At 40.3% G+C, this 26,177-nt stretch overlaps 1 protein-coding gene across 4 annotated transcripts in view; it reads right to left on the bottom strand.

Annotated features, from left to right (window-relative positions):
* LOC149121783 (uncharacterized) overlaps positions 1–24,903 on the bottom strand; it is a 31,097-nt gene extending 6,194 nt beyond the window's left edge. The window contains exons 1-3 of one of the 4 annotated variants that reach the window (XR_016223048.1): positions 24,428–24,902; positions 520–648; positions 254–352 (exon numbers count right to left, since the gene is read on the bottom strand). Coding sequence is in view for 3 of the 4 variants with exons in the window: in XM_089316107.1 (XP_089172233.1) it covers positions 24,457–24,807 (351 nt within the window). In the remaining variant the exon portion in view is untranslated. Of the gene's footprint in view, positions 1–253; positions 353–519; positions 649–22,385; positions 22,520–24,427 lie in introns of those variants that run through there. The other 3 variants (XM_089316105.1, XM_089316106.1, XM_089316107.1) reach the window with 3 other exon arrangements.
* Between the last annotated feature and the right edge of the window lie 1,274 nt (positions 24,904–26,177).

The raw sequence follows: 26,177 nt of genomic DNA, 5'->3' as shown, positions 1-26,177 counted from the left end.
ACTTCCTGCTAATGCACCTGGGAAAGCAGCAGAAGATGGCCGAAGTCCTTGTGCTGCTGCATCCACATGAGAGACTGGGAAGGGGCTCCTGACTCCTGGCTTCGAATTGGCCTAGCTCCACTATGGCCATTCGGGGACTGAACCAGTGGATGGAGGACCTCTCTATCTCTGCCTCTGGCTCTTTGTGACTCTGTCTTTCAAATAAATAAATCTTTAAAAAAAAAAAAAAACACATAACTAACATCATACTTACTGGTGAAAGACTGAATGTTTTCACTATAAAATCAAGAACGAGACAAAGATATCCACTCTTGTCACTTCTAATCAACACTGGAGGTTATAGCAAAGGCATCTGGTGAGATAAAAAAAAATGGGTGTGGACTTCTGGCATAATGGTTATGCCATTTGGGATGTCTGCATCCCAGATCAGAGTGCTTGGGTTTCATTCCCAGATCCACTTCCAATTTCATCTTCCTGCTAATGTACACCTTGGAAGGCAGCAAGTGATGTCTTAAGTACCTGGGTCCCTGCCACTCATGTGAGAGACTCGCATTAAGTTTCAAGCTCCTGGCTTTGGCCTGGCCCAATCCCAGCTGTTGCAGACATTTGGGGAGAGAGCCAGCAGTTGGAAAATCTCTGTTTGCACGTCTGAAAATAAATAAATAAAAGGCATCCAAATTATAACATATGGAGTAAAACTATATTTGCAGATGGCATTAACTTGTAAGTAGGATCTCCTAAAGAATCTACTTAAAAATAAAAAAACCTGAAAGAACAGTAACATAAAATCAATACACAATCACTTCTCAGCCTTTCAGCTAAGATCAAGTGTAAAATCAATATTAAAAAAAATTGCAGTTCTAGAGATTATACAAAAATAATCCAAAAATGAAATTAAGAAAATAATTCCATTTGCAAAAGCATCAAGCAGAATAAACTATTCAGGACTAGAAATTTAACAAAAAAAGTTTATGCCTACCATGAAAGCTATAAAATACTCCTCAAGGGAGCTGGCATGTGGCACAGCAGGTTGTTTCTGCCTGCGATGCCAGTATCCTATATGGACACCAGTTTGAGACCCAACTGCTCCATTTCTGATCCAGCTCCCTGCTATTGCACCTGGGAAAGCAATGGTGAGTGGTCCAACTGCTTGGGTTCCTACATGCACATGGGAAACCATGAAGAAGCTCCTGGCTCCTGTCTTCAGACCAGTCCAGCCCCAGCTATTGCAGCCATTTGAGGAGTGAACCAGTGGATGGAAGCAATCTCTCTTTCTCCCCCACCCCCACCCCATTCTCTCTCTCTCTCTCTCTCTCTCTCTCTCTCTCACACACACACACACACACACACACACTTTCAAATAAATAAAAAATAAATACTGCTCAAAGAAACTGAACAATTAAACAAATGAGATATCTCATGTTTATGGACTAGCAGACCTAATATGAAGATGACAATATTCCAAAACTGATCTACAAACTCAACAGCATGCCTTTCAAAATCCAAGTTGGTTTCTTTGCAGAAATTGAAGAGCTAACACAATAATTCATATGGAAATCCAAGGGATCCAGAATAAGCAGAATAATCTTGAACCAAACTAAGCTGGAAGCCTCACATCTCTTAGTTTTTAAATTTATTTGTTTTATTTGAAAGTCAAAACTGCAAAGACAGAGGGAGAGATCTCCTATCTGCTGGTTCACTCCCCATTTGGCTACAATGGCCAGGGCTGAGGCGAGGCCAATACCAGGAGACAAGAGCTCATTCTGGTCTCAAACATGGGTGCAGGGGACCAAGCAGCTTTCACTGCTTTTCCCAGACTATTAGCAACAAGTTGAATCAGAAACATAGCAGCCAGGACACAAACAGGTGCCCAAATGGTATGCAGGTGCTGCAGGTGGCATCTTTACCAACCATGCCACAATGTCCTATTTTTAAAACTTACTACAAAGTTACAATCATCAAAACAGTGTGGCACTGCCCTAAGGACACATATATAGATCAGTGAGGAAAAAAAAGAAAAACCTGTGAATCAAAAACTAAATCCTTGATTTTAAAGTCAATTGCATTCTCACAAGGTTGCCCAGATAACACAAAGAAAAAAAGAATAGTCTTTTCAACATAAAAGGCTGGGACTACTAGATTTCCACATAAAAATAATGAAATTAAAGCGATACTTCACACCATATATAAAAATTAACTCAAAATCAAACATTTAAATGTTAAGATCTAAAATTATAAAATCTGAGAAAACATAGGTGTAAATCTTCATGACTGGATGAGAAAGTTTTCTATATATGACAACAAAACTAGAAAATTTAAAGCGTTGCACAGAACTCAAGAAAGTAAACAAATAACCCATGGAACTGGAGAAAATTTTGCAATTCATCAATCAGATAAGGAACACAAGGAATACAAAGAATTCTTAAAACAGAACAAATGACAAATAATCGTGCTAAAAAATGAGGGAAGCATTTTAATAGATATTCCTACAACAAAAATATATACATTGCCAATAAATACATTAAAAACGCTCATCATCATTAGCCATTAGGGAAATGCAAATTAAAACCACAACAATACCACCTCACATCCTGTAGGATATTTTTAAAAGACAGCAACAAGTGTGAGCAAGGTGTGATTAAAACTGGAAACATTATACATTACTGGAGTGAATGTAAAATGGCGCAGCTGGTTTGGCAAACAGTTTAGCAACTGTTCAGAGAGTTAGTTAAGCAGGAGTTACCCTATGATCCAATAATTCTATTCTTAAGTATATATCCATGAGAATTGGAAACAAATATCCACACAAAAACTAAACTCAAAGGTTCACAGCAGCATTATTCATAATAGCCATAAAGTAGAAACTTTAAATGTCTACCAAACTATGGATAAAATAATTACTTACAGAATATTATCCAGCAATAAAATGGGATGAAATACTACCGAGACAATGCTATAACATGCATGAATCTTGACAATATTATACTAAGTCAAAGAAACCAGTCACAACAGACCACAGATATAATGACATCATATATATGAACTGTCCAGCACAGGCAAATCCATAGAAATGGAGCAGATTAGCAGTTCCCAAAATCTAAGAAAAGCAGGGAATAGAGCTCGATTGCTAACGAGTATCAAATTTCTTTTTAGGTAGATGAATATGTTCCACAAGTGGATTGTGGTGATGGTTCCCACAGCTCTGATACACTAAGTAACCACAGAATTGTACACTTTAAAGAGGCAAATTTTATAGCATTTAAATTATCTCTCATTAAAGTCATGACAAAGCATGTAATATATAATATACTTTCACCTATAATTTATCTTATTTGTCACACATATCTTTTCTTCTGTACAAAAAGACAGGAAAAATAAACCCAAAACTCATGGTATTGGTTACCTATATGGTCGGATGGGAAGCAGTACAAAGAAAGGGGGAATGAGAATGGGGTAAAAGCAATGTGGAGGGATAATCCCAAGTATGCCATTTTATAGAGCTTTTAACACCATAGTAATGTTCCACATATTCCAATTTTAAAAAAAATCAGGCAAAATGTTAAAACAACACAAAATGGAATGGAAACAGTAGCAAATGAAACTATAATTTAAATGAATAACATTGACATTGAAGGTGCAGGAAACAAAAGAACGTGAGTTAACCTTGGAAAATAGTACTTTGTATAGTCAAAAATACTTTGATTATAAGGTTGTAAAAAGTACACACAAAAACTAAACACATGTAAGTAAATATTTTGTAACAACAGTTCTAAAGCTATATCTCTGTCTATATAACAGAATTTAACAAATACATAAATAAACTGTGGATGAGAGCTACTTTTTCAGTATTACAGAAATGAGTTACAAATTAGAAAAACAGACTAGACTGAATATTTCAGTAACATCTTAGAATCAGTGTACCAGTATGAATTCATGTTTTTTTTGTGTGTGTACACATTTGGTTTCTTCTAACAAAGCAACTTGCACACTTTTAACATTTAAAACTGGGCATCATCATTCTTTTCCAGTGAAACAAAAAGAGAATTACAAAATTACAATAGAGAATATTAATTCCAAATAAGATCCTACAGGTTCTTCTGATTGTCCCATCGAGCGGCAGGGCTCAAATCATCATTAGGAGAGAATTTTATTTTTAAAGATGTCATCTTAAACTGCAAGGATGTCCATTATCATCACAATTATATATGGCAAAGGAGAAGCCATGCTGTCAAAATGCCTACTTAATCCATCCAAACATCTCAAACCTACCCTTTGCTGACCTTCTGTAACCCCATTTTTAAAGTTTTTTTCTTTTTTTAAACAAGTGGAAGTAGACAGACAAATGATGGTAAATGCTCACAGTAATCTCTGAGCCCAATACACAGAGAAAGAAGGAAAAAAGCTGTATGCACTACTACACAGGGGCCTAGCACTTTCCAGCTTCCAGCAGAGTGAAGGGAGCAAAAAGTTTTCTTTTTTCCCACAGAGGACAGTGGTGTTGATTCCATACAGTTTTTGTCAAGAGAAGAAGAGCTAAAAAAGAATTTGGGAGAGAAAAGAGTAGAGATTCTTTCCCACTGTATTCTGCTTAAGGCATTTTCCCCACATTAAGGTGAGAATCATGGTACAGAAAAAAGACCTCAAAAACAGGGAGACTGAGCACAAGAGGGAAAAAAATAAAAATAAGAAAACAGCAACTGGCTCCCAGGGACTGGAGAAAACTAAAAAAAAAAAAAAAAAAAAAAAAAAAAAGTTAAGAACCCATCAGTGTTTTCTACTAGTCATCTCCATCTTCCTCTCTTTCTTCTCCTTCATCATCATCTTCTTCTTTCTCTTCATCATCAATGTCTTCCAATCCTTTTTCTTCCATCATTACCATCTTCTCCTTCCCCTTCTTCATCATCCATATCAGGAACCACATACTATAATGGAAGGACCCAAGACGGCCAAATATCATCTTTGATGACCTCTCCTAACTCATCTGCACCTGCATCAGATGAAGAAGCTCTCTCATTCCTCATGCTGCCTCTTCCTGCTGGCTTTACTCTGTGTTTGACTTGAATGATTCGTCAAATCATTTCCAGATTTCCGTGAACTTTTTTTTTAAGACTTATTTATTTATTTGAAAGGCAGAGTTACATAGAGGCAGAGGCGGGAGGGGGGAGGGGAGGTCTTGCATCCACTGGTTCACTCCCCAAATGGCCACAACGGCCAAACGTGGGATAATCTGAAGTCAGGAGCCAGAAGCTTCTTCTGGGTCTCCCATGTGGTGCTGGGGCCCAAGGACTATGCCATCTTCCACTGCTTTCCCAGGCCACAGCAAAGAGCTGGATTGGAAGTGGAGCAGCCGGGACTCAAACCAGTGCCCATATGGGATGCCAGCAGCACAGGCAGAGCCTTTATCTGCTATGCCACAGCGCTGGCCTCTCAGTGGACTTTTAAGATAGATCACCACTCTAATTCAGATGAAATTCTTTGGAGAGAGTAAGGATTTTCATCGAAATAAAAATCTATCCTGTAACCTGATTTAATATCTTCAAGTTCTGTCACTTCAACTCTGGTCAGATAAAGCAGCGCCTCTTCATCCTCCTCCCCAAGCAGTGCAGATACTTGCAGATGGCTAACAAATGCTGTTACACAAAAATCTGGGATTTTGGCAAGAGTTCTGACCTCTTCTGAAAAAATGGTTGGAGGAGTTCGTTGTATCTCTGTCCTACTTTCAAAATCTCCATACTGGCTTATTCATTAAGTCTGTCTATTTCATTTTGTACTTTATCAATATGTTCAATTGCTTCTTATTGTTCTTTTTCTCCCAGTCGACAAACCTCAAGAGACCCATGTGTCCACCGCCCTTGGGCCAGAAGTACTCTCAGCTTCTTCCTCTGAGGAAGGACCCAAGACGGACATTTGTGGACCATGCTTCCAAGCACTAGCACCAAGCAGGAACTCATTTTTTTTTTTTAAATCTGTATATATATATGTATTCACACACACATACATAGAAGTAGATACAGATGAATGTATGAATATAAACACATATATTTCCTATTTCTGCTCAAGACAGCTAAAGCAATGACTTCCCAGTAGCAATGAGCACTTCTAGTGTTGGGCTCTTGATTTGTAAATACTATTCTCAAATAAAAGGAATCCAGACATCTGGAACAATAGTTGATTCTACTCTTTCTCTCTCCCTCATGGACCCAGGACGAGCTGAGCAAGGTATGAAATTCTCCTTCTGGGGCTGGTGCTGTGGTGTAGCAGGTAAAGCAGCTACTTGCAGTGCCGACAACCCATATGGGCGCCGGTTCGAGTCCTGGCTGCTCCATTTCAAATCCAGCTCTCTGCTATGGCCTGAGAAAGCAGTGGAAGATGGTCCAAATGCTTGGGCCCCTGCACCCACGTGAGAGACCCAGAAGCAGCACCTGGTTTCGGGTTGGTGCAGCCAACTCACTGTTGAGTGAACCAGCAGATGAAAGATTCTCTCTCTCTTCCTCTCCTTCTCTCTCAGTGTAACTCTTTCAAATAAAAATATTTTAAAAAAAAATGAAGTCACAGAAATGAAGTCAAAAAAAAAAAAAAAAGAAAATGAAGTCTTGTGCACTAAAAATCAATACAGGCTTACTTTTTTAACAGGTAAGTCAGATGTTTTTTTTTTTTTTTCCATTTCTGACAAGTTTATTGAACTATAAAAAAAAAGAAGAAGAAACGGTATAATTCTGACCCTATATCTCCTTCATCATAATGTGAATATGGGCAAGGCAGAAAAACAAAGGCTGGGATACCAATAAAATAGAATGGATTAATAGCATTCAGTTGTATGTCAACTTCAGCAGAATTATATTATACTACAAAGATTCCAGAACTCTTATCTCCTCAAGTAAGCTCAGATAACATTATTCAATAATTCAATGAAAGCACAGAAGATATACTTGTCAACATGCAAATGATAAAAGCTATGACAGATAACAAATATTTTATGTGACACATTCAGAATCCAAATGAAATTTAATATGGAAATACATGGATCCAAGCCATGGACCTCTTTCCCTACCACCTCAGACTGGAATCTGAAAGACAAAATTCTAGGCAAAGATCAGAACTACCTACAACAATAATAATGCAGAAAAAAGAGGGGTGGTGGGTCACATTTTATCTACTCAATCAAAAATTTCTTCTAATTTTTTAAAAAGACTTTATTTATTTGAGAGGTAGAGTTATAGACAGTGAGAGGGAGAGACAGAGAAAAAGGTCTTCCATCCGCTGGTTCACTCCCCAAATGGCCACAATGGCCAGAGCTGTGCCAGTCCGAACCAGGTGCTGCTTCTGGGTCTCCCACGTGGGTGCAGGGAGGGGCCCAAGGACTTGGACCATCTTCCACTGCTTTCTCAGGCCATAGCAGAGAGCTAGATTGCAAGTAGAGCAGCCAGGACTCGAACCAGCCAGGAGCTTCTTCCGGGTCTCCCGCACAGGTGCAGGGGCCAAGTACTCGAGCCATCTTCTACTGCTTTTCCAGGCCATAGCAGAAAGCTGGATTGAAAGAGGAGCAGCTGGGACTAGAACCACCGTCCATATGGGATGCTGGTGCCACGGGAGGAGGATTAACCTACTGCGCCACAGCACTGGCCCCTAACGCTCTTCTAATTTAAAAAAGAAGTTTTGAATAAGCAAGATAAAATAGCAGCAAAGAAAAGGTGGAAATATCTTAAATGACAGTATGTTTTATAAGTCAATAAGACATTAAAGATACCCTAAAAGTAATTTAATGTTAGGCATTAGCAGATTTATACAACATGTAGAAAGACATATAAACTATTTTTTAAATTAACATATATCACTTGTACATTTTTATAGAATCTATACAGGGTATTATTTCAATATCTATATACAGCATGAACTGATTAACTCAGGAATTTGTATTTCCATATCCTTATCATGTCCTGTGTTTGGAGCCTATGAGCTCCTCTCTTTTAATTCTTCACGAAATACATAATACATTATTGCCACAGTCACCACGCTGTGCTATGAAACATTAGAACACTTCTGCGGCTGATGTTGTGGTGCAGCAAGTTAAGCTACATTAAGCTGCTGCTTGCAACGCCCACATCCCACATTGGAGCACCAGTTCAAGTCTTGGCTGCTCTGCTTCCAACCCAGCTCCCTACTGGGAAAAGCAGGGGAAGATGGTTTAAGTGCTTGGACCCCTGCCACCCATGTTGGAGACCCAAATAGAATTCGAAGCTCCTGGTTCTGGCCTACCCAGTCCCAGCTGTTTTGGCCATTTGGGGTATGAACCAGCAAATGGAAGATCTTTTGTCTGTCTCTCCCTTTGCCTTTCAAATAAATAAATATTTAAAAAAAAATAAAAGGAACATATTCTTTCTGTGTTTTAGTGCGTGTTACCAATTTCCACCTCTCTATTCTTCCTTGTTTCTGCCCTTCCCAGCCACTAGGTAACACTATTTTGCATTCAGATCAACTCATTTTAGCTTTCATATATGAGAGAGAACATGCAGTATTTGTCTTTCTATATCTGCCTTATTTCACTTAACATAATGACTCCTAGTTCTATCCATTTTATTCTTTTTAATGGTTAAATTTGTATGGTTCCATTGAGCATACGCATCATATTTTGTCTATCCATTCATTCTTCAGGTTGATTCATCTAGGTTGATTCTGTATCTTGGCTAGTGTGAACAGTGCTGTAACACAAATAGGAGTATATGATATCCTTTGACTTATATATAAGACAGAAATTGGATAGCTGCTTTAATCGGCACATCTATTTTTAGTTTTTTGAGGAACTTTCATTCTGTACCCCATAATAGTAAACTGCATAATACTAAATTGCATTCTCGAAATTGTAGAAGGGTTCCCTTTTTTTCCCACATACTGTCACATATTTTTTGTCATTTTAATAATAGCCATTCTAATTGGTTTAAGATGGCAGGTATCTCACTGTGCTTTTGATCTGCATTTCCCTGATGATTAATGAGTACTGTCATTTGTTTCATATTTCTGTTGGCCATTTTTATTTCTCCTTTAGAGAAAGTCCTATCTCTGTTAAATTTTTAACTGGATTGTTTGGGCTTTTTGAGTTGCTATATATATAAAATGATATTAATCCTTTGCCAGGTGAATAGTTTGCAAATATTTTTTCCCAATCTGTAGGTAGTTTTGTCAGTCTGCTGTTTCCTTCATTATGTAGAAACTTCTAGGTTTGAAATAACTTCATTGGTCTAGTTCTGCTTTTGTTGCCTGTGGTTTTGGAGTCTTATCATTGTCTTGAATTGTTCCTCCTATGTTTTCTTCTAGCACTTTCATTTAAGTCTTTGAGCCATTTTGAGTTGACTTTTGTCTAGCCTGAGAGGCAGGGACCCAGTCTCAATCTTCTGTATGAAGACAACCATCCAGTTTTCACAGCATCATTTATTGAAGAGGTTATTCTTTCTTTGCTGTATGTTTTTGGAACCTCTCCCAACAATCAGTAGTCTGTAAACACATGGATTTATTTATCGGATCTGTATTCTGCTTCAATGGTTTGTGTGTCTATTTTTATGTTAGTATAATGCTGCTTTTGTTATCCGAGCTCTGTATTGTATCTTAAAAGGAGGTACTATGATGACTCCTGCAAGGTTCTTTGTATTCAAGATTGCTTTAGCTATTCAGGGTCTTCTGTGCTTCCATATAAACTTTAAAGTTGTTTTTCATATTTCTATAAAGAATGTCATTTTTCTATAAAGAATGTATTTTTGATGGGGATTACACTGAGTCTGTAAATCACATTGAGTAGTTTAGATATTTTAACAGTATTAATTCTCCCAACCCATGAACATGGGAGGTCTTTCTATTTTTCTGTGTCTTCAATTTCCTTCATCAGTGTTTTGTTAAGTTTTACTGCAGAAGTCTTTCACATCCTTGGTTAAGTGTATTCCTAGTTGCTTTTTCTTTTTTTGTAGCTATTGTGAATGGAAATGTATTTACGATTTCTTTCACAGTAATTTTGTTATTAGTATATAAAAATGCTACTGATGGGTAGCATAGTGGGTAAAGCCACAGCCTACAGTGCCGGCATTCCATATGGGCGCCGGTTTGGGTCCCAGCTGCTTCACTTCTTAGCCAGCTCTCTGCTATGGCCTGGGAAAGCAGTAGCAGATGGTCCAAGCCCTTGGGTCCCTGCACCTGTGTGGGAGACCCAGAAGAAGCTCCCAGCTCCTGGCTTCGGATCAGCGCAGGTGCAGCTGTTGCAGAGTGAACCAGCAGATGGAAGATCTCCCCCCCCCCCCCGCTTCTCTCTCTCTCTCTCTCTCTGCCTCTCCTCCTTCTCTCTCTGTATATAACCCTGATTTTCAAATAAATAAAATAAATCTTTATAAGAAGTGGTACTGCTCATTTACGTTGATTTTGTATCCTGAAACTGTACTGAATTCATTTTTCAGTTCTGATAGTCTTTTGGTAAAATTTTAAGGGTTCTCTATATATAAAGAATCAATTTATCTACAAACAGGGATAATGCTACTTCCACCTTTCCTATTTGTATGCCTTTTCTTTCTTTCTCATCTAATTTTCTGGTAAAAATTTCCAGTACTATAAGGACTAATAGCAGTAAGAGTGGACATCCTTGGGACTGGTGCTATGGTGTAGCAGGTAAAGCCGTCGCTTGCAGTGCTGGCATCCCATATGGGCACCAGTTTGAGTCCCATCTGCTCCACTTCCAATCCAGCTCTCTGCTGTGGCCTGGGAAAGCAGAAGATGGCCCAAGTTCTTGGGCCCCTGCACTCGCATAGGAGACCCGGAAGAAGCTCCTGGCTTTGGATTGGACCAGCTCTGGCCATTGCGGCCACTAGGGGAGTGAACCAGCAAAAGGAAGACCTCTCTGGCGGCTCTGGGTTTGTCATATATACTCTTAGTTATATTGAAGCATGTTTCTTCTAATCCTAATTTATTTTTCAAATCATAAACAGGTGTTGGATTTTATCAAATGACTGTATGTATTTACTAAGATGATCATATGATTTCTAGCCTTCAGTAAGTTCACCTGGGATACTAGTCTATAATTCTTTTTGTCATGATGTCTGGTTCTGACATCAGAATAATGCTGGCCTCCTAAAAAGAATTTGGAAGAGTTCCCCCTATTCAATATTCTGGACTAGTTTGAGAAAAACTGGTTTAGTTTTTATTTAAAAGACTGGCAGAATTCAGAATTCCTGGGCTTTTCTTTACTGGGAGCTTATTATTACTTCTTTAATCTCACTACTTATTATTTGTTCAGCTTTTCTATGTCTTCATGATTCAATTTTGGTAGTTTGTATATATCCAGAAATTTATCCACTTCTATTAAGTTTTCCAATTTGGTAATGCATAGTTTATTCATAACAGTTCCCAATAATTCTCTGCATCACCTATGGCATTTAATTTTTTCATTTCTTATGTTGAGTCTCTTTTTATTGGTTAATCTAACTAAAAGTTGATTCTTTTTTAAAATATTTTCAAAAAATCAACTCTGCTTCACTGTATTTAAGTTTCTATTTCGTTTACTATTTCTGCTTTCATCTTTGTTATTTCTTTTCTTCTAATCTTATGGTTGGTTTGTTCTTATTTTCCTACATCCTTGAGATGCATTGTTAGGTTATTTATTTGAAATCTTTCTCTTTTATGTGAGTGTTTATGGCTATCAAGTTTCCTCTAAATGTTGTTTTTGCCATCTCCCATGAATTTTGATATACTGTTTCCATTTTCATGTCTCAAAAAATTTTTCAATTTCCCTTTTGAGGTATTCAATGACATTGTTCATTCAGAAATATGTTGTTCAGTGTATCTGTAAAATTCCTCAAGCTTCATTCTTGATTTCTAGTTTTATTTTTCCAGTTTCACCATAAAAGATATGATATGATTTCGATTTAAATTTGTTGAGATATTTTGTGATCTGATATATGGTCTATTCTAAATAAAGTTCCACATGCTGATGAAAAGAATTCATATTCTGCAGCTGCTGGATAAAATTTCTGTAGGGGCCTGCACTGTGGCACAGGAGGTTAATATCCTGGCCTGAAGCGCTGGCATCCCATTTGGGCACCAGTTTGAGAGCCGGCTGCTCCACTTCCGATCCAGCTCTCTGCTATGGTCTAGGAAAGCAGTAGAAGGTGGCCCAAGTCCTTGGGCCTCTGCAGCCGTGTGGGAAACCCGGAAGAAGCTCTTGGCTCTTGGCTTCAGATTGGCGCAGCCAGCCATTGTGGCCAACTGGAGAGTGAACCAGTGGATGGAATCTCTCTCTCTCTCTCTGCGCCTCTCCTCTCTCTGTGTAACTCTTTCAAACAAATAAATGAATCTTTTTTTAAAAAGTTATGTAATGACTGTTGTGTTCACTTGATGTATAGTACTATAGCATATTGTATTGGATAGGATAAATATCAGGAACTGAAAGTCTCATGATCTTAAAATTAGAGATAACAAAAGGTCTTTATGAAATAGGGGGAGAAGGGGGAGGCAGTGGCATAGTGTAGCAGGTAAAGCTGCAGCCTGCAAGGCTGGATCCCATATGGGTGCCAGTTTGAGACCCAGCTGCTCCACTTCCCATCCAGCTCCCTAATGAACCTGAGAAAGCAGTGGAAGACAGCCCAAGTCCCTGGGCCCCTGCACCTACGTGGGAAATCTGGAAGAAGCTCTTGACTCCTGGCTTCAGTCTGGCCTAACCCCAGGTGTTGTGGCCATTTAGGGAGTGAACCAGCGGATGAAAGATCTCTCTCCCTCTCTTTCTGTGCGTGTGTGTTTCCTCCTCTTTCTATGTAACTCTGATTTAAATATAAATAAATAAATTGTAAAAAAAAAAGTAAAAGGAAAAAGAAAGTCTATCTTAGGCACTAAGAGTTGGGAATTTCAACACCCCACTTTCATTAATATTCCTAATGTCAGCAGGAATATGTATAAAATGAAGAAAGTTCAGATGAGAATAACAACAATGACTAGAGAGCTATAACCTCCAGCCATATAAAATTATTCTTAAATCATTCAGAAAGATCTGAGAATTGTCTCCAAATTATTGAATAATATTAAAAAAGAGAGACTTGAATTATCTTCTTGGTCTCAAGTGGTAAATGAGAACCTTTAAATACATTCAGCTCCATACAAAAACAGAAGAAAAAAAGTAACAAGTGAGAAATTAGAAAATGAAATGTGCTATCTCAGAAGCTAGTAGGTATTAAACACAGGCCAGACCAGCTCTGTCCACTAAAAATCTAATGCGAGCCATATGTGTAATTTTGAAATTTATAGTAGCCATATTAAAGAAGCAAAAGGAAATAGACAAAATTGCAATAATACATTTTCTTTAACTCAATACACCCAAAATATTATTTCAACAGGCAATCAATTAGTGAGACAGTTTATAATGTTTTTAATACTGTCTTTACAAAGTCTTCTGCATTTCACCCTTATAGCACATATCAACTCAGACTAGCCACATTTCAAGTCTTATTCCTCTACGTTTTATTGCACCATTCTGAACTGAAAATAGCAATTTTGTAAGAGAATTCATGATTTCTAATGCCTAATATATCTCTCAAATCATATGCTTAAAGGTATCAAAACCATTTTGTGTCAATATATTGGATCCATGCTCACAAAATATTTGATAATCATCTTATCACCTCCTGCTGATAAAGAATTGTTACTTTTTCTTTCAAATTTTTTTATAGCTTTGCAACACTAAAAACCATGTAAGAAAACAAATTTACTCTACAAGCAATTTGAAGAGCCTGTCTTGGTGAGCTACTGAAGCAATCAAAACAATACTGATACGTCAAAACAGTAAATTCTAATTTTAGCCAGACTAGGTCTTCAACTTACATTTCATTATAAAAACAACACTCTTCTATCCAAGGATAGTATCACAAAAATAATGCTACAGGTTAGCGGCGGTGCAAAAAACCATGCTATCCACCAAAACACTGCAATGCTATCCCAACAACACTATATTAATTATAAACAATAATGCAAATACATAAAAACTGCATGTACCTATACTGTTACTTGTAGTCTTATATGAGTTCAAGTTAAAGGAAGATTCATCAAGGACTCATATCATTGGGAAAAGAGTCACAAAATGGATAGTTTTGAGCTAGGTCTTTTAGTACCTCAAGGTAAGAAGCAAGAATAATAATTATTCAATCTGTCTAAGAGGAAAGGACCAAAACAAGGAGGGCTTAAAATGCTGGCTAAAAGTTTTAAATTAAAGAATATTTAAGAGAATCATAAAGTGGTATATGAACTATAGCTAGAAATGTGAATCCTAGTCTTTGCTATAACTTAGAGCTATGTTCTAGGCATAAGTTATATAACCTTTCTGATTGTGACAATATCTCTAAGTGATTATTGTAGTGTATATATTTAGTAATTAATACAAAGGATTTAGCACATCACATATAAGCCCAAATAAATGGCAACTGTTACAGTAGTTATGCAAAACATGATAGCTATTTTTAAGGCCTCTGGGCTTATCTTACAAATAAGAGTGATTCTCAAACCTGGCTATCATCAGAAGTATCTAAGGAGCTGCTGATAAAAGTAGTATTCTAGGTATAATCTTATAAAGATTTATTAAACAGAGTGAGAAGAAACTGAAAGCTGCCAATGAGGAAATTATTCTGTGGGAAAAGTCCTTTGTTCATCTTGGCTAGATTCTAACTCATTAAATGGAATCCTTCAGTGATCAACTGTACTTAGGTTAGCCATTCTCTTCCATTCAAAAGCAACTGAATTTACCAGCCCTATCTAAAAATGTGCAATACATATTCAAACAAAAAATGTCTCCATCAATCAAAAAACTCCCTATTTCCCTGCTGTCTGCTGCTTTTCCAGGTGCATTAGCAGAGAGCTGAATGGGAAGTGAAGCAGCCAGGACTCAACCAATGCCCATATGGGATGCCAGCGGGTGCAGGTAGCAAGCTACACTACAGCACTGGCCCCAAGGCTATTCTTTAAAAATGTTCTTTATAATTCTAAAATACTGATACTACGAAGTGTCCAAAAATAATAAAATGGCTAAATTATAATACTAGGATATCATATACATATTTAAAATAACCTGCATATAGATTAATATGCAACTGTATCACAAATTAAGTGAGAGATGGGGATTTGGTGTAGCATTTAAGACAGTGGTTACAAGTTAGGAGCCCTGCATCCAATACCAGAGTACCTGGATTCAATCACCTTCCTTCTAAGGCAAGCCCTGGAGGGCACCAGTGACAGCTCAGGGAACTGGGCTTCTCTCACCTGTTTGGGAGACCTGGATTGAGTCCCCAGTTTCCAGCTTTAGCCTAGCCAAACTCAGTGTAGCTCAGCCTAACTCAGCCCAGGCCAGCCTTAAACAAATATTGAGGGCATCTAGGGAGTGAACCAGCGGATGGATCTCTCTCTCCCTGCCCCTCTGTAACTCTGCCTTTCAAATAAATAAATAAATAAATAAATCTTTAAAAAAGAAAAAATCTTCAAAAAGAAAGAAGTCTAATTATGATCTGAATGGACAATCTGAATACACATGGATACAAAATGTCATTACTGCAAAGAAACACTAGCATAGTCCTGCTGATGAGAAATGTAACAATAGAAACCTTAAACAAACATTTTAGTACTTCCCAAGCAACTGGTGACCTCAGACTAACTTTAAAGGACATGAAAGTTTCACACCAATCAGTTTATTTTAATTTCCTTACAACTTTAACTTGAAGCACAAACAAGTAATTGACAATAATCTTAAAATGTTTATTTTTTATCCTAGCTGCCTCTCTTAGTATTAAGACCCTAGGAGACACTTCGAGGTCCCTCAAGCTTCTCAATTTCACATTTTAAAGAAATGGTACCTACTCCTCTACATTATTGACTCAAGCCACAGACCTCAGATATTCTGGAATCATTCCTCACTACCCACATCTTCCCTAATACCTTACAATCATTCCTTTCTTGGGTCTCTGTCATTGGCCCAGTTCTATCCATCTTTTAATTCTGGCACTTAAAGGTGCAACATTAACCTCCCTCAATTCATTGGCCCCATTTTGGTACTCAATCCAACCCTCTAGTAACAATTATTATCCTTATCATGGTTACAACTCTTATTTTTAAATCTTCCAATAAAATTAAAAAAAAAAAAACACCACAACACACCAGGTCTCGGCTTACCTTTCTTGTCTCATAATCTGACATTAATATGATTTCTCATAGAATCATATCCATAAAATAAACAGAATATCCATCTTCTCCTTCCTCCACCTAGTCATTACCATCCATCTTTAATGATTCACCTTCACTTTAGGAAAAATATCTTTCTCTGACTCCCACTGTATACTCTATATATCTTTAAATCATATCACAAATCATTTACTAGTATATGCCAGGTCTGAGAATAAAAAAGTGGACAAAATACAAACCTTAACACTTACAGAGGAGGCAGAAAAGTAAGCCTTCAATTGCAAGACAGTCTAACAACAGTTTTAAAACTATTATCTGAATCCTTTTCATATATCAGTCATTTTTTTTTTTTAAGATTTATTTATTTATTTGAAAGGCAGAGTAACAGAGAAGCAGAGGCAGAGGTGGTGGGGGAGGGGAGGGTCGTCCACCCCCTGGTTCACTCCCCAGATGGCTGCATCGGCCAGAGCTGGGCAAGCTAGGAGCTTCTTCCAGGTCTCCCACACAGGTACAGGGGAACAAGGACTTGGACCATCTTCTGCTGCTTTCCCAGACCATAGCAGAGAACTGGATCAGAAGTGGAGCAGCTGGGACCTGAATCAGCAGCCATATGGGATGCCAGCACTGTAGGCGGTGGCTTACCTGCTACATCACAGCAACAGCCCCTAAATGTCAGTCTTCATGCTAAGGTTGTGTCATGTATTATCTCCTTTAATTCTCCAATAACCTAATGATTCCTACTTCAGGGAGTAGAAATCAAAAAGTTCTGTTATTTGCCCAAGCTTTAAAGAGTTTGGATTTGAATCCAAGTCTGACCCTAGAACCTAAGCTCTTAATCAACATATCCCAATTTCTACTGTCACTGCCTTTTTAAAAATTTATATAAGATGAGCATGTTTCACGTATTTCATATATACAGATTTAGGAACACAGTGATATTTTATTTAATTTAGTTTCTTCAGCACTCAGCACAGAGGAGGTACAAATCATGTATTTATTAGAGGAATGAATTTGAGTGTTGAAGGCCTAAACTATGACCTAACATGAATACTACCAATACTTAACATGAATTAACATCAATACATTACTAATGCAATGACAACATCAATTCTGCCACTTTAATTGATAGCATCATTCACTTCAAATAGTTCAAAAGGACTACTGAGATACTAACACATGAAATGATCAATGTCCCAAGAAATCATATCACAGTTTATAATAGCAAAATATTGGAAATAAATGTCTATCAGAGGAAGACATGCTAAATAAACCACGGTCAATCCATAAGCTATAGTCTGAATGTATCCACCCTAAAATTCATTATTTGAAAATTAATTGCCAATGTGATGTATTAATGAGATTAATGGTCTTACAAATGAGTTAGAAAGCAGCTGTTCACCCTATTTGCCCCTTCTGCCATGTGAGGACACTCTTGTTCCCACCAGAGAAGGCAGCATTTAAGATGCCAATTCGGAAGCAAAGACTTGGCCTTCACCAGACACCCAACCTGCCAGCACTTTGATTTTGGACTTCTGAGCTTTGTGAACTGGGTAAAATACTAATCCCTATTCTTTGTAAATTATCTAGTCTCAGGTATTCTCTTATAGCAGCATAAACAGACTGAGATACCACATAATGGATTATGCAGCAGTATAAAATAATAAAAATGTTTTTTGTGTACTGATAAAGAAAAATTCAAAATAGATTTCTTTTAAAAAATGGTGAAGGGTCAGTGCTGTGCCACGTAGTAGGGTAAGCATCCACTTACAGCACCAGCATCCCATATGGGTGCGGTTCGAGTTCTGGCTGCTCCTCTTCTGATCCAGCTCTCTACTGGGAAAGCAGTGGAAGATGGCCCAAGTGCTTGGGGCCCCTGCACCCGTGTGGGAAACTCGGAAGAAGCTCCTGGCTCCTGGATTCTGATTGGCTCAGGTCCAGCTGTTGTGGCCATTTGGGGAATGAACCAGTGGATGGAAGACCGACCTCTCTGTCTCTCAAATAAATAAAATAAATCTTAAAAAATTTGGTAACATAGGTTGCCTGAGGAATAGAAAAGTGGGTGACTGAGAATAGGAGTAGTAAGATGATTTCTCCTTTTGAATTTTGAACCAAGTGATTATATTACCTTTCAAAAAATAAATTCCCAATAAAAAGTAATTTCAGTAATGAAAATATAACACTGTAACATCCACAAGAACATGAGCTATGGTTTTCCTGACTGATAACTGTTTCACAGTGTCAAATACTTCTTGAGTCAAATATTTGTTAAACCAATGAACAAAGTTTACAGAAATCTCAAACTACCATTGCAGGAATATTTCAAATAAATTTTACAAAGAACAGTAAAACAGTAGGAAATATGGTTGTGGCTGTGCTGTGAAACAGTCAGCCAAAGCCAAAGATTTTTCAGGACCCAATCTCAAGCCTACTGTTACCAAACTCTGGAACACTAGTAGAATCTATTCTAACTACCAAGGCAATCATCTTAAATACCCTTTCAAGTTTTCTGCACATCTGAAATCTTACATAATAAAGTTAGGGGAGAAAAAAAATTTTTTTAACTACCCAGAAAATCACTTTAAGTGCCATATATATATAAAATATCTCAAAAACAGTTTAAAAAGCCAAACTAGGGGCTGGTATTGTGGTATCATAAGTTAAGCCAAGCCCGAGATACCAGCATCCCATATGGGTGTCCTGGCTGCTCCACTTCCGATCCAGCTACCTGCTTATGGCCTGGGAAAAGCAGGAGGATGGCCCAGGTAATGGGCACATTACCCACGTGGGAACCTGGAAGAAGCTCCTGGCTCCTGGCTCCAGAATGGCCCAGCCCCAGCCATTGCATCTGGGGAGTGAACCAGAAGATGCAAGATCTATGTTTCTCTGTCTCTCTCTCTCTCTCTTCCCAGTTCTTTCAAATAAATAAATAAATCCTAAAAAGAAAAAATAACAACAAAAAAACACACAAAACTTAACAGTGGCAATACTGAAAAACTCTGACCTGAAGCTTCACCTCAAACAATGTTATCAAAACTATTCAGTTGTGATCCGAGTTAAAACAGAGAAGCCAGGCACTGTGCCTCAGTAGGTTCATGTCTCAAGTACTCCTGCTTCCAATCCAGCTTATTGTTAATGTGCCTGGGAAGGCAGGAGAAGATGGTCCAAATGTTTGGGACCCTGCTACCCACACTGAGAGACCAGGATGGGGTTCCTAGCTCCTGGCTTCAGCCTGGCCCAGAACTGGTTGTTGCAGCCCTTTGGGGAGTGAACCAGTGGAGGGACGATATCAATCTCCTCCCCTCTTCTTTTCAAATAAATAAATCTTTTAAAACATTACAAATAGGCCAGCGCCTGAGGCTCACTAGGCTAATCCTCCACCTGCGGCGCTGGCACCCCGGGTTCTATCCTGGTTGGGACGCCGGCCACAGCGGCCATTGCGGGGTTAACCAACGGAAAAAGGAAGACCTTTCTCTCTCTGTCACTCTCTCACTGTCCACTCTGCCCGTCAAAAAATAAAAAAATAAAATAAAAAAGAAGTGCTCCCTGACTGCACATTGCACATCCATCTGGAGAGCTTTATGAACAATAGATTTGAAAAAAAAAAAAAATTACAAATAAAATAGAATTAACATGATACATCTTCAAAAGAGCCAGGTTTTACTTCCAGATTAGTGATAAAGGAAGAGTATCATTTTTATATGTAACAGAAGGCAAATAAATACAGAATAAAATGTAAATATTGTATGAACACCTTAGATTTCTAAAATGTCAAAATAGGGATGGGAAGTTAGTCTAGCAGCCAAGATACCCACATTGTCCCACATCAGAGTACCTGGGTTTTTTTATTGTTGTTTTTTGTTTTGTTTTTTGTTTTTGACGGGCAGAGTTAGACAGAGAGAGACAGAGAGAGAGAGGTCTTCCTTCCATTGGTTCACCCCCAAAATGGTCGCTATGGCCGGCGCGCTGCGCCAATCCGAAGCCAGGAGCCAGGTGCTTCCTCCTGGTCTCCCATGCGGGTGCAGGACCCAAGCACTTGGGCCATCCTCTACTGCACTCCCTGGCCACAGCAGAGAGCTGGATTGGAAGAGGAGAAGCCAAGACAGAACCAGCACCCCAACCAGGACTAGAACCCGGAGTGCCAGTGCCTCAGGTGGAGGATTAACCTAGTGAGCTGCGGCGCTGGCCAAATACCTGGGTTTTATTACCCAGCTCTGAATTCTGACTGCAGCTCTCTGTTAATACAGACCCTGGAAGGCAGTGGTGATGGCTCAAATAATTAAGATTCCTGCCATGAACGTGGGAGAACTGGACTGAGTTCCTGGCTCCCAGTTTTGGCCAGGCCCAACCCTTGCAGTATGGGAATGTGGTGAGTAAAACAGCAGGTGTGATAGATCTGTGTGTGTGAATGTGAGTGTGTCTCTCAAATTAAAAAAAAATAGTAAAATTAAAACTGTGAACAGGAACGGTATCAGGCTATAACCCCAAACACAGGATATATTTACTTCCTTCAGCCTTGATCAAAATACTTTTGAAATAAAGAAACCCTGCCTAAAGTAAAATACATAAAAGTTTAGCATGACTATGTGAGACCTCACCTTCAGCTACCTCCACTAGTGCAATTCAAGGTATGGTCATGTACCAGTTGCAAACTAGTAATTTAAAGTTACAGCCTGTATTTTGTCTTCCTTAGTCTATCTCCATTTTCTTAAAAACTTGCAATATATTATATTCAGTATTATATTTTACAGTATCAGTACACACTGGAGCAGATCACAAAGAAATAAAAGATCCAGCATTAGTTTGAGAAGTACTACCCAACTTATCCCAACTTATTCATCTACTAAGTATCAAAGTTAGGATTTGAATCTGTGGCTTGACATCAAAGCCCGTGTCCTTTATCATTATTCTATATGTTTCCATTATACAGATTTTGAACTCAATCCTTGCCTCTGCAAAGCACAACTGCACTAGCTATGTGTCACACAAGTTTGTGTGTGTTAGGTCTAAGGTAGCAAGCCAAGCTACCTCTTGGACCCTTTTCCCTAGGTCCATACTCAAAAGTTAGTGTCTATACATATCTGATAATGCAAGTCTAAGAGAAGTGCCCTCTCCACACCTCTCCCCACAAAAAAAAGAAGAAAATAAGAAGGAAGAGGAGAGGAGAGGAGATGAACATTTCTCCACAAAGTTCTAAGCAGTAGAATGTTACTATTTTCTTTTAGGACTCACTCTTTCCACCTGGCTTTGGGGAATGACCTTCTCTGAAGCACAAGTAAACCCTAGATCTCTCTAGCTACAACAGCTACATGGAGTACAAAATAAATGAATCCAAAATAAGAAAACACTACAACAACTCAATTGTTGCACACCAATACCTCCAACCCTTACCATAGGATTTAAAGACCTCAGACTTGACCTATGACCCATCCATACTGCATTTTTTTTAATCATAATCCTTGGGGGAAAAAAAGCCCTAACCTAATAAACAATACTTACAAAAATTAATTGCTTCCAAAAAATCCATACAAATGCAAGGTCCTGCTATTTTCTGTTTGTTTTTTTTTTTTAAGTATCAGTAGAAAATCACAAAATTGATTTTAAGAGTCACAAACGGGTCATAACCAGCATTCTTCAAAGCACTATTATAGAATCCAACTGTCTACACGTAACAGTATAGTTGCATCAGGCAAGCCAAACCCATAATCATGCTACCTTAAAGTTCTACTCTTTTAAACACAATTTTTCTACATCAGTTTCCACTGGACAAAAAAATCTAATGTAATTTACAGCCTAACAGTATAGAAAAATACACCAAAAAGTCTGTCTGAAAACTTACTAAAAGGCATAAACAAATGCATAGTTTGAGTTAAAAATTTTAACTTCTAATAAAAAATTGAAGTTAGATTATTGAGTCAGAATTTGAAAGAGTTCTCAGTTGGCAATTTAGTCAGGTAACAACACTCTACTGGCAATTCCTAGACGACAGTCAACAGTGAAAAGGTATACCATAAAATTCTAATAAAATGTAAAGCCAGCCTACTCTACCATATTCATTATTCAGATTGGACATCTATCTGAGCACTCCTCACTGCTGAGACTTTAGAAGCCACAAATATAACTCTTCTTTCTCCCTCTTTCCTCACCCAACTTTGTTGTTATAGTGTAACCTTCTAGACTGTCATACGGTCTGACAGGAGTCCTACCTTGTCTCATACTAGTTCAAAAGTCCTAATACAGAAACCGGTGTTGTGGCACTGCCTGTGACACCAACATTCCATATGGGCACCATTTCAAGTCCCCAGCTGGTCCACTTCTTATCCTGCTCCCTGCTAAAGACCTGGGAAAAGCAGCAGAAAACAGCCCAAGTGTTTGGGTCCTTGTCACCACGCAAAGAAGCTCCTGGCACCTGGCTTTGGCCTGGCTCAGCCCAGGACATTGCAGCCATCTGGGGAGTGAAACAGCAGATAGAAGACCTCTCTCTCTCTCTCTAACTCTTTCATATAAATAAATAAATAAATAAATAATTTACTAAAAAAAAAAGCCGTCGTACAAATTTATTTAAGATGACTTCTATACAGGAAAATGCACAAATCCAAAATAATAAATTTTGTAACAAACTTTTAAAACACTCTATTGATAATATTACCTTTCATACTTTCATAGTTGTGTACCAAATGCCTTCCACATTTATGTCATAGCTCCACTCAACCCTACCTCCTCTAGCCCCACCCACTGAATAGCTGGGTGGGATGAAAGATTGTGTCCTGCCCACCCTCTGCCACCGCCCCATCACACCACCTCTTGCCTCCTTCCCTTGCTGTTAAAAGAAAAGGAATCCAGGCAGCACTGACACAGAAACTGTTCCTGCCCATCCTTCAGCCTATGAGAATTCCATGAATGTCATGGCTACCTTTACACTTAAACCCAACTTGAGCATAAACTTTAGGGGGAAAAACAACAGACTATACACATCACCTGCAGGTCGGAAAATATGTGAAACAAGTGAAATGCTTGTGTATCCAGACTGTCTGTTCATTTATATTCTAAAGGGCACTCAGGAAGATATTCTTTCATTTCAAATAACAAAGCCAAAAGAAATAACTGTTAAACTGGCAATAAACTGGCAAGAATGTAAATAATAAGTTATTATTTCTGTAACTAAGCAAACACCTGGACAACACAAAGTCTTTCCCCACGACTATGAAAACCAGATTTGAAACTGTACTCTGAAAAAGTAACTTAGCAAATGGGTTGCTCATTTCATATTATGGAGTATGAAATGGAACTCGGGAGTGGAAAATGTGAATGAATTGGTCTGCTCTTTTTCCAATATGTGGGGGAGGAAAGGAAATGAAGGACTTCTTAGGAGAATAACTAAGAATACTTAAAGTAGACTCAAAAATTAATTTTCTTAAACTTTACCAGTCTGTAGCCCCGCTTCCTCCCTTTCCCAGGGACCCTTCCCATCCTTTCCACCTCCTCCGGAGGGCGCCCTTCCCAGACATTCTCTTCTCCCTTTTCCTAAAAATTATGCCCAAATCCCAAACCAAGCTTCCGATCCTTGGTCCACAAGACCTGCCCGCCCTCCACCGGCCCTCCGGCAGCGCCGGGGGAAAGGCAACCCCAGAGGCGGGGAGGGGAAGGCGAGCCAGCGACGCGGGCTGCTGGAGCTGCAGCGGCCGCCGCCTCCACCGCAGCCCCAGCCTGGTGCATCCTTCTTCCTCCCTCCGCCGCCGCCCTCCTGGGCCGGCCCACTCGGCACCCGCGCCCCGGCGCGCACACATCCCCACCCTCGCCGCCGGGCCCGCTCCCCGGCCAGGAGACCGCCGCCGAGGGTGCTGCGGCCCGCGACGTGAGAACGCAGGGCCGCGGGGGCCAGCGGGCCCGGGAGGAGCCGACGGAGGCAAAAGGGCTCTGCGAAGGCGACCCCCTCGGGCTGCTCCGAGCGCGGAGGCCGCGGCTCCGCTCTCCCCGCGCCCCGGGCCCGCCCGCCGCGGCACAGGAAATGCCGCCGCCTCGGCTCTCCTCACGTTCAATTCAAACTGTCACCGCCGCCGCCTCCCCTCCCCCCGGGCCCGCCGCCGCCGCGCCCCGGGCCCGCCGTCGCCCCCCACCCCTTCTCCCCTCACCAGTGCCCCCCGCCTCGCCCCAGGGCGTTCCCCCGGCCCGAGCCAGCGGCCGCGATGCCCCCTCGGCGTCCGGAGCAGCAGACCGCGAGTCGTGGCGGCCCAAAGCTGAGACTCACCCATGGTGCTGCTGTTGACGCTCCTCTCCTCAGCAGCAGCGGATCTCGCACTGAGCGACATCCCCTCCCCCCTCCGCGACCAGCCCCGGCGCAGCGCAACCCGCCGATTCTCCAAAGCCGCCTACGCAGAATTCGCGGCGTAGCCGCTCGGCGTCGCTGCCCTGCTTACGCACGCGACAGCAGGCGGACTCCTCCACTGGCTCTCGCCCTACTCCGCTCCCTCCTCCGCCGCCCGCCTCCTCGGACGAGGCTTCCGGGCTGAGCCGAGACAGGCTTCGATCTCGCGAGATCAGCTCCACTGCTGCCCCGCCGCTTTGCTCCATTTCGAGCATGACTTCATTGGCGTCAGCGCCGTGTTGCTGCTCGGGTTTGGCCGCCATGTTTCAGTTGGCCGGATTTGGCAACCCTGTCCCGGGGTCAAGGATAGTCGAGGCGTATTTTTTCGACACTGACTCTTAAGGTTAATCATGTCACATTTCCCGCTGAAAATTCTGGGGACGCTTAGAGGGAGGGGTCGGTGCGGTACGAGGGTGGGGTCTTGCCCGGATTAAAGATGGCCGCCACCAGGGCCGCCCCGCGTAGTTTCACGTCAGGTTTTGGAGCTGCGGGAGCCGCCGGGTTGGCCTCAGCGCCTCTTTACGGAATTGGCGTAAGGCAAAGAGGCGCTGCTGGAAGAGCCAGACGGGGAGACTTCCCTCAGGGCGGGGACCGCATCCGCGCCCCAACTAAGAGCTGCCGACCTGCGGTGGTTTTGTGAAAAGAGGCACTTCGGGGCAGGTGTCTGTACCCGCATCTATCTCCGCTGCCTCGGCTTCCTTGACTTTCGGGGTGGAGAGTGAGAGTAGGCCTCCCTGGTTGCCCCTAGATTCCCTGGCGCTGTCACTTGCTGGCGGCCTGGCACAGCCCAGAGGACGGCTGCCGCAGCCTCCACTGCGGACTCCCGCTGGTGTTGGGTCACTTTGATGTGCCCGCCTCTGTCCTCGGTGAGCTCACACCGTAGTTGAGGAAATGAATGGACACGCCGCGAAACTTGGGTAACCCCGTGAAGAGTCATGGGGGTTAACCTGTTATCTTGTACTGGAGCGGGGAGTATCCGTACCTGTTGGAGCCTTCCCAGGTGCATCCTAGTGAAAGTCACTCACTGTGTCCCAGGGGCACAGGCAGGGTTTTCTGTACCTTTCTTGAAGCTGATGGCCCTCTTCCTGGTGTAGTTCATGAACGTGAATGAGCTTTCCTGTTACACTATAAGGGAGTTTTATATACATACATATACAAAGTTATACACAAGTGTTCCTAGCGGCGTAGTTTATATTAATAAAACAATAAGTGTCCACTAATAGGGTGAATGAATAAGTTACATTGTTGAACAAAGTTACAATACTAAATGAAAGCAATGAACTAAAGTTACTAATATGAATAGAGAGAGAATTAATAATTAACATAATATGGAGGGTACAAGTTGCAGAAGGGGGTATGGTATATCATAAATAAAAGTTTAAACATAACGTGAGGTCAATGTCGTTTAAGGAAATGATAGGGAACAAATTCAGAATAATGGTTACTTGCAGAGAAGAAGAGAAAGGAATGTAACAGGGAGGGTTCAGTTGTATCTATAATGTGTTCTTTTCTACCTAAAGCATGTGCAGAAAATGTGGTAAAGTGTTAAGATTTGTTAAAACTATGTGGAAGGTACATGGATGCTGAATTGTTATTATAATAAATATTTCCAAATAATTTTTAAAGGAAGAAC

This window comes from Oryctolagus cuniculus, chromosome 16 (assembly GCF_051225735.1).
Source record: "Oryctolagus cuniculus isolate XC-2025 breed Fujian yellow rabbit chromosome 16, ASM5122573v1, whole genome shotgun sequence".
Classification (NCBI taxonomy): Eukaryota; Metazoa; Chordata; class Mammalia; order Lagomorpha; family Leporidae; genus Oryctolagus; species Oryctolagus cuniculus.
This window is presented reverse-complemented; position numbering and strand designations above follow the sequence as displayed.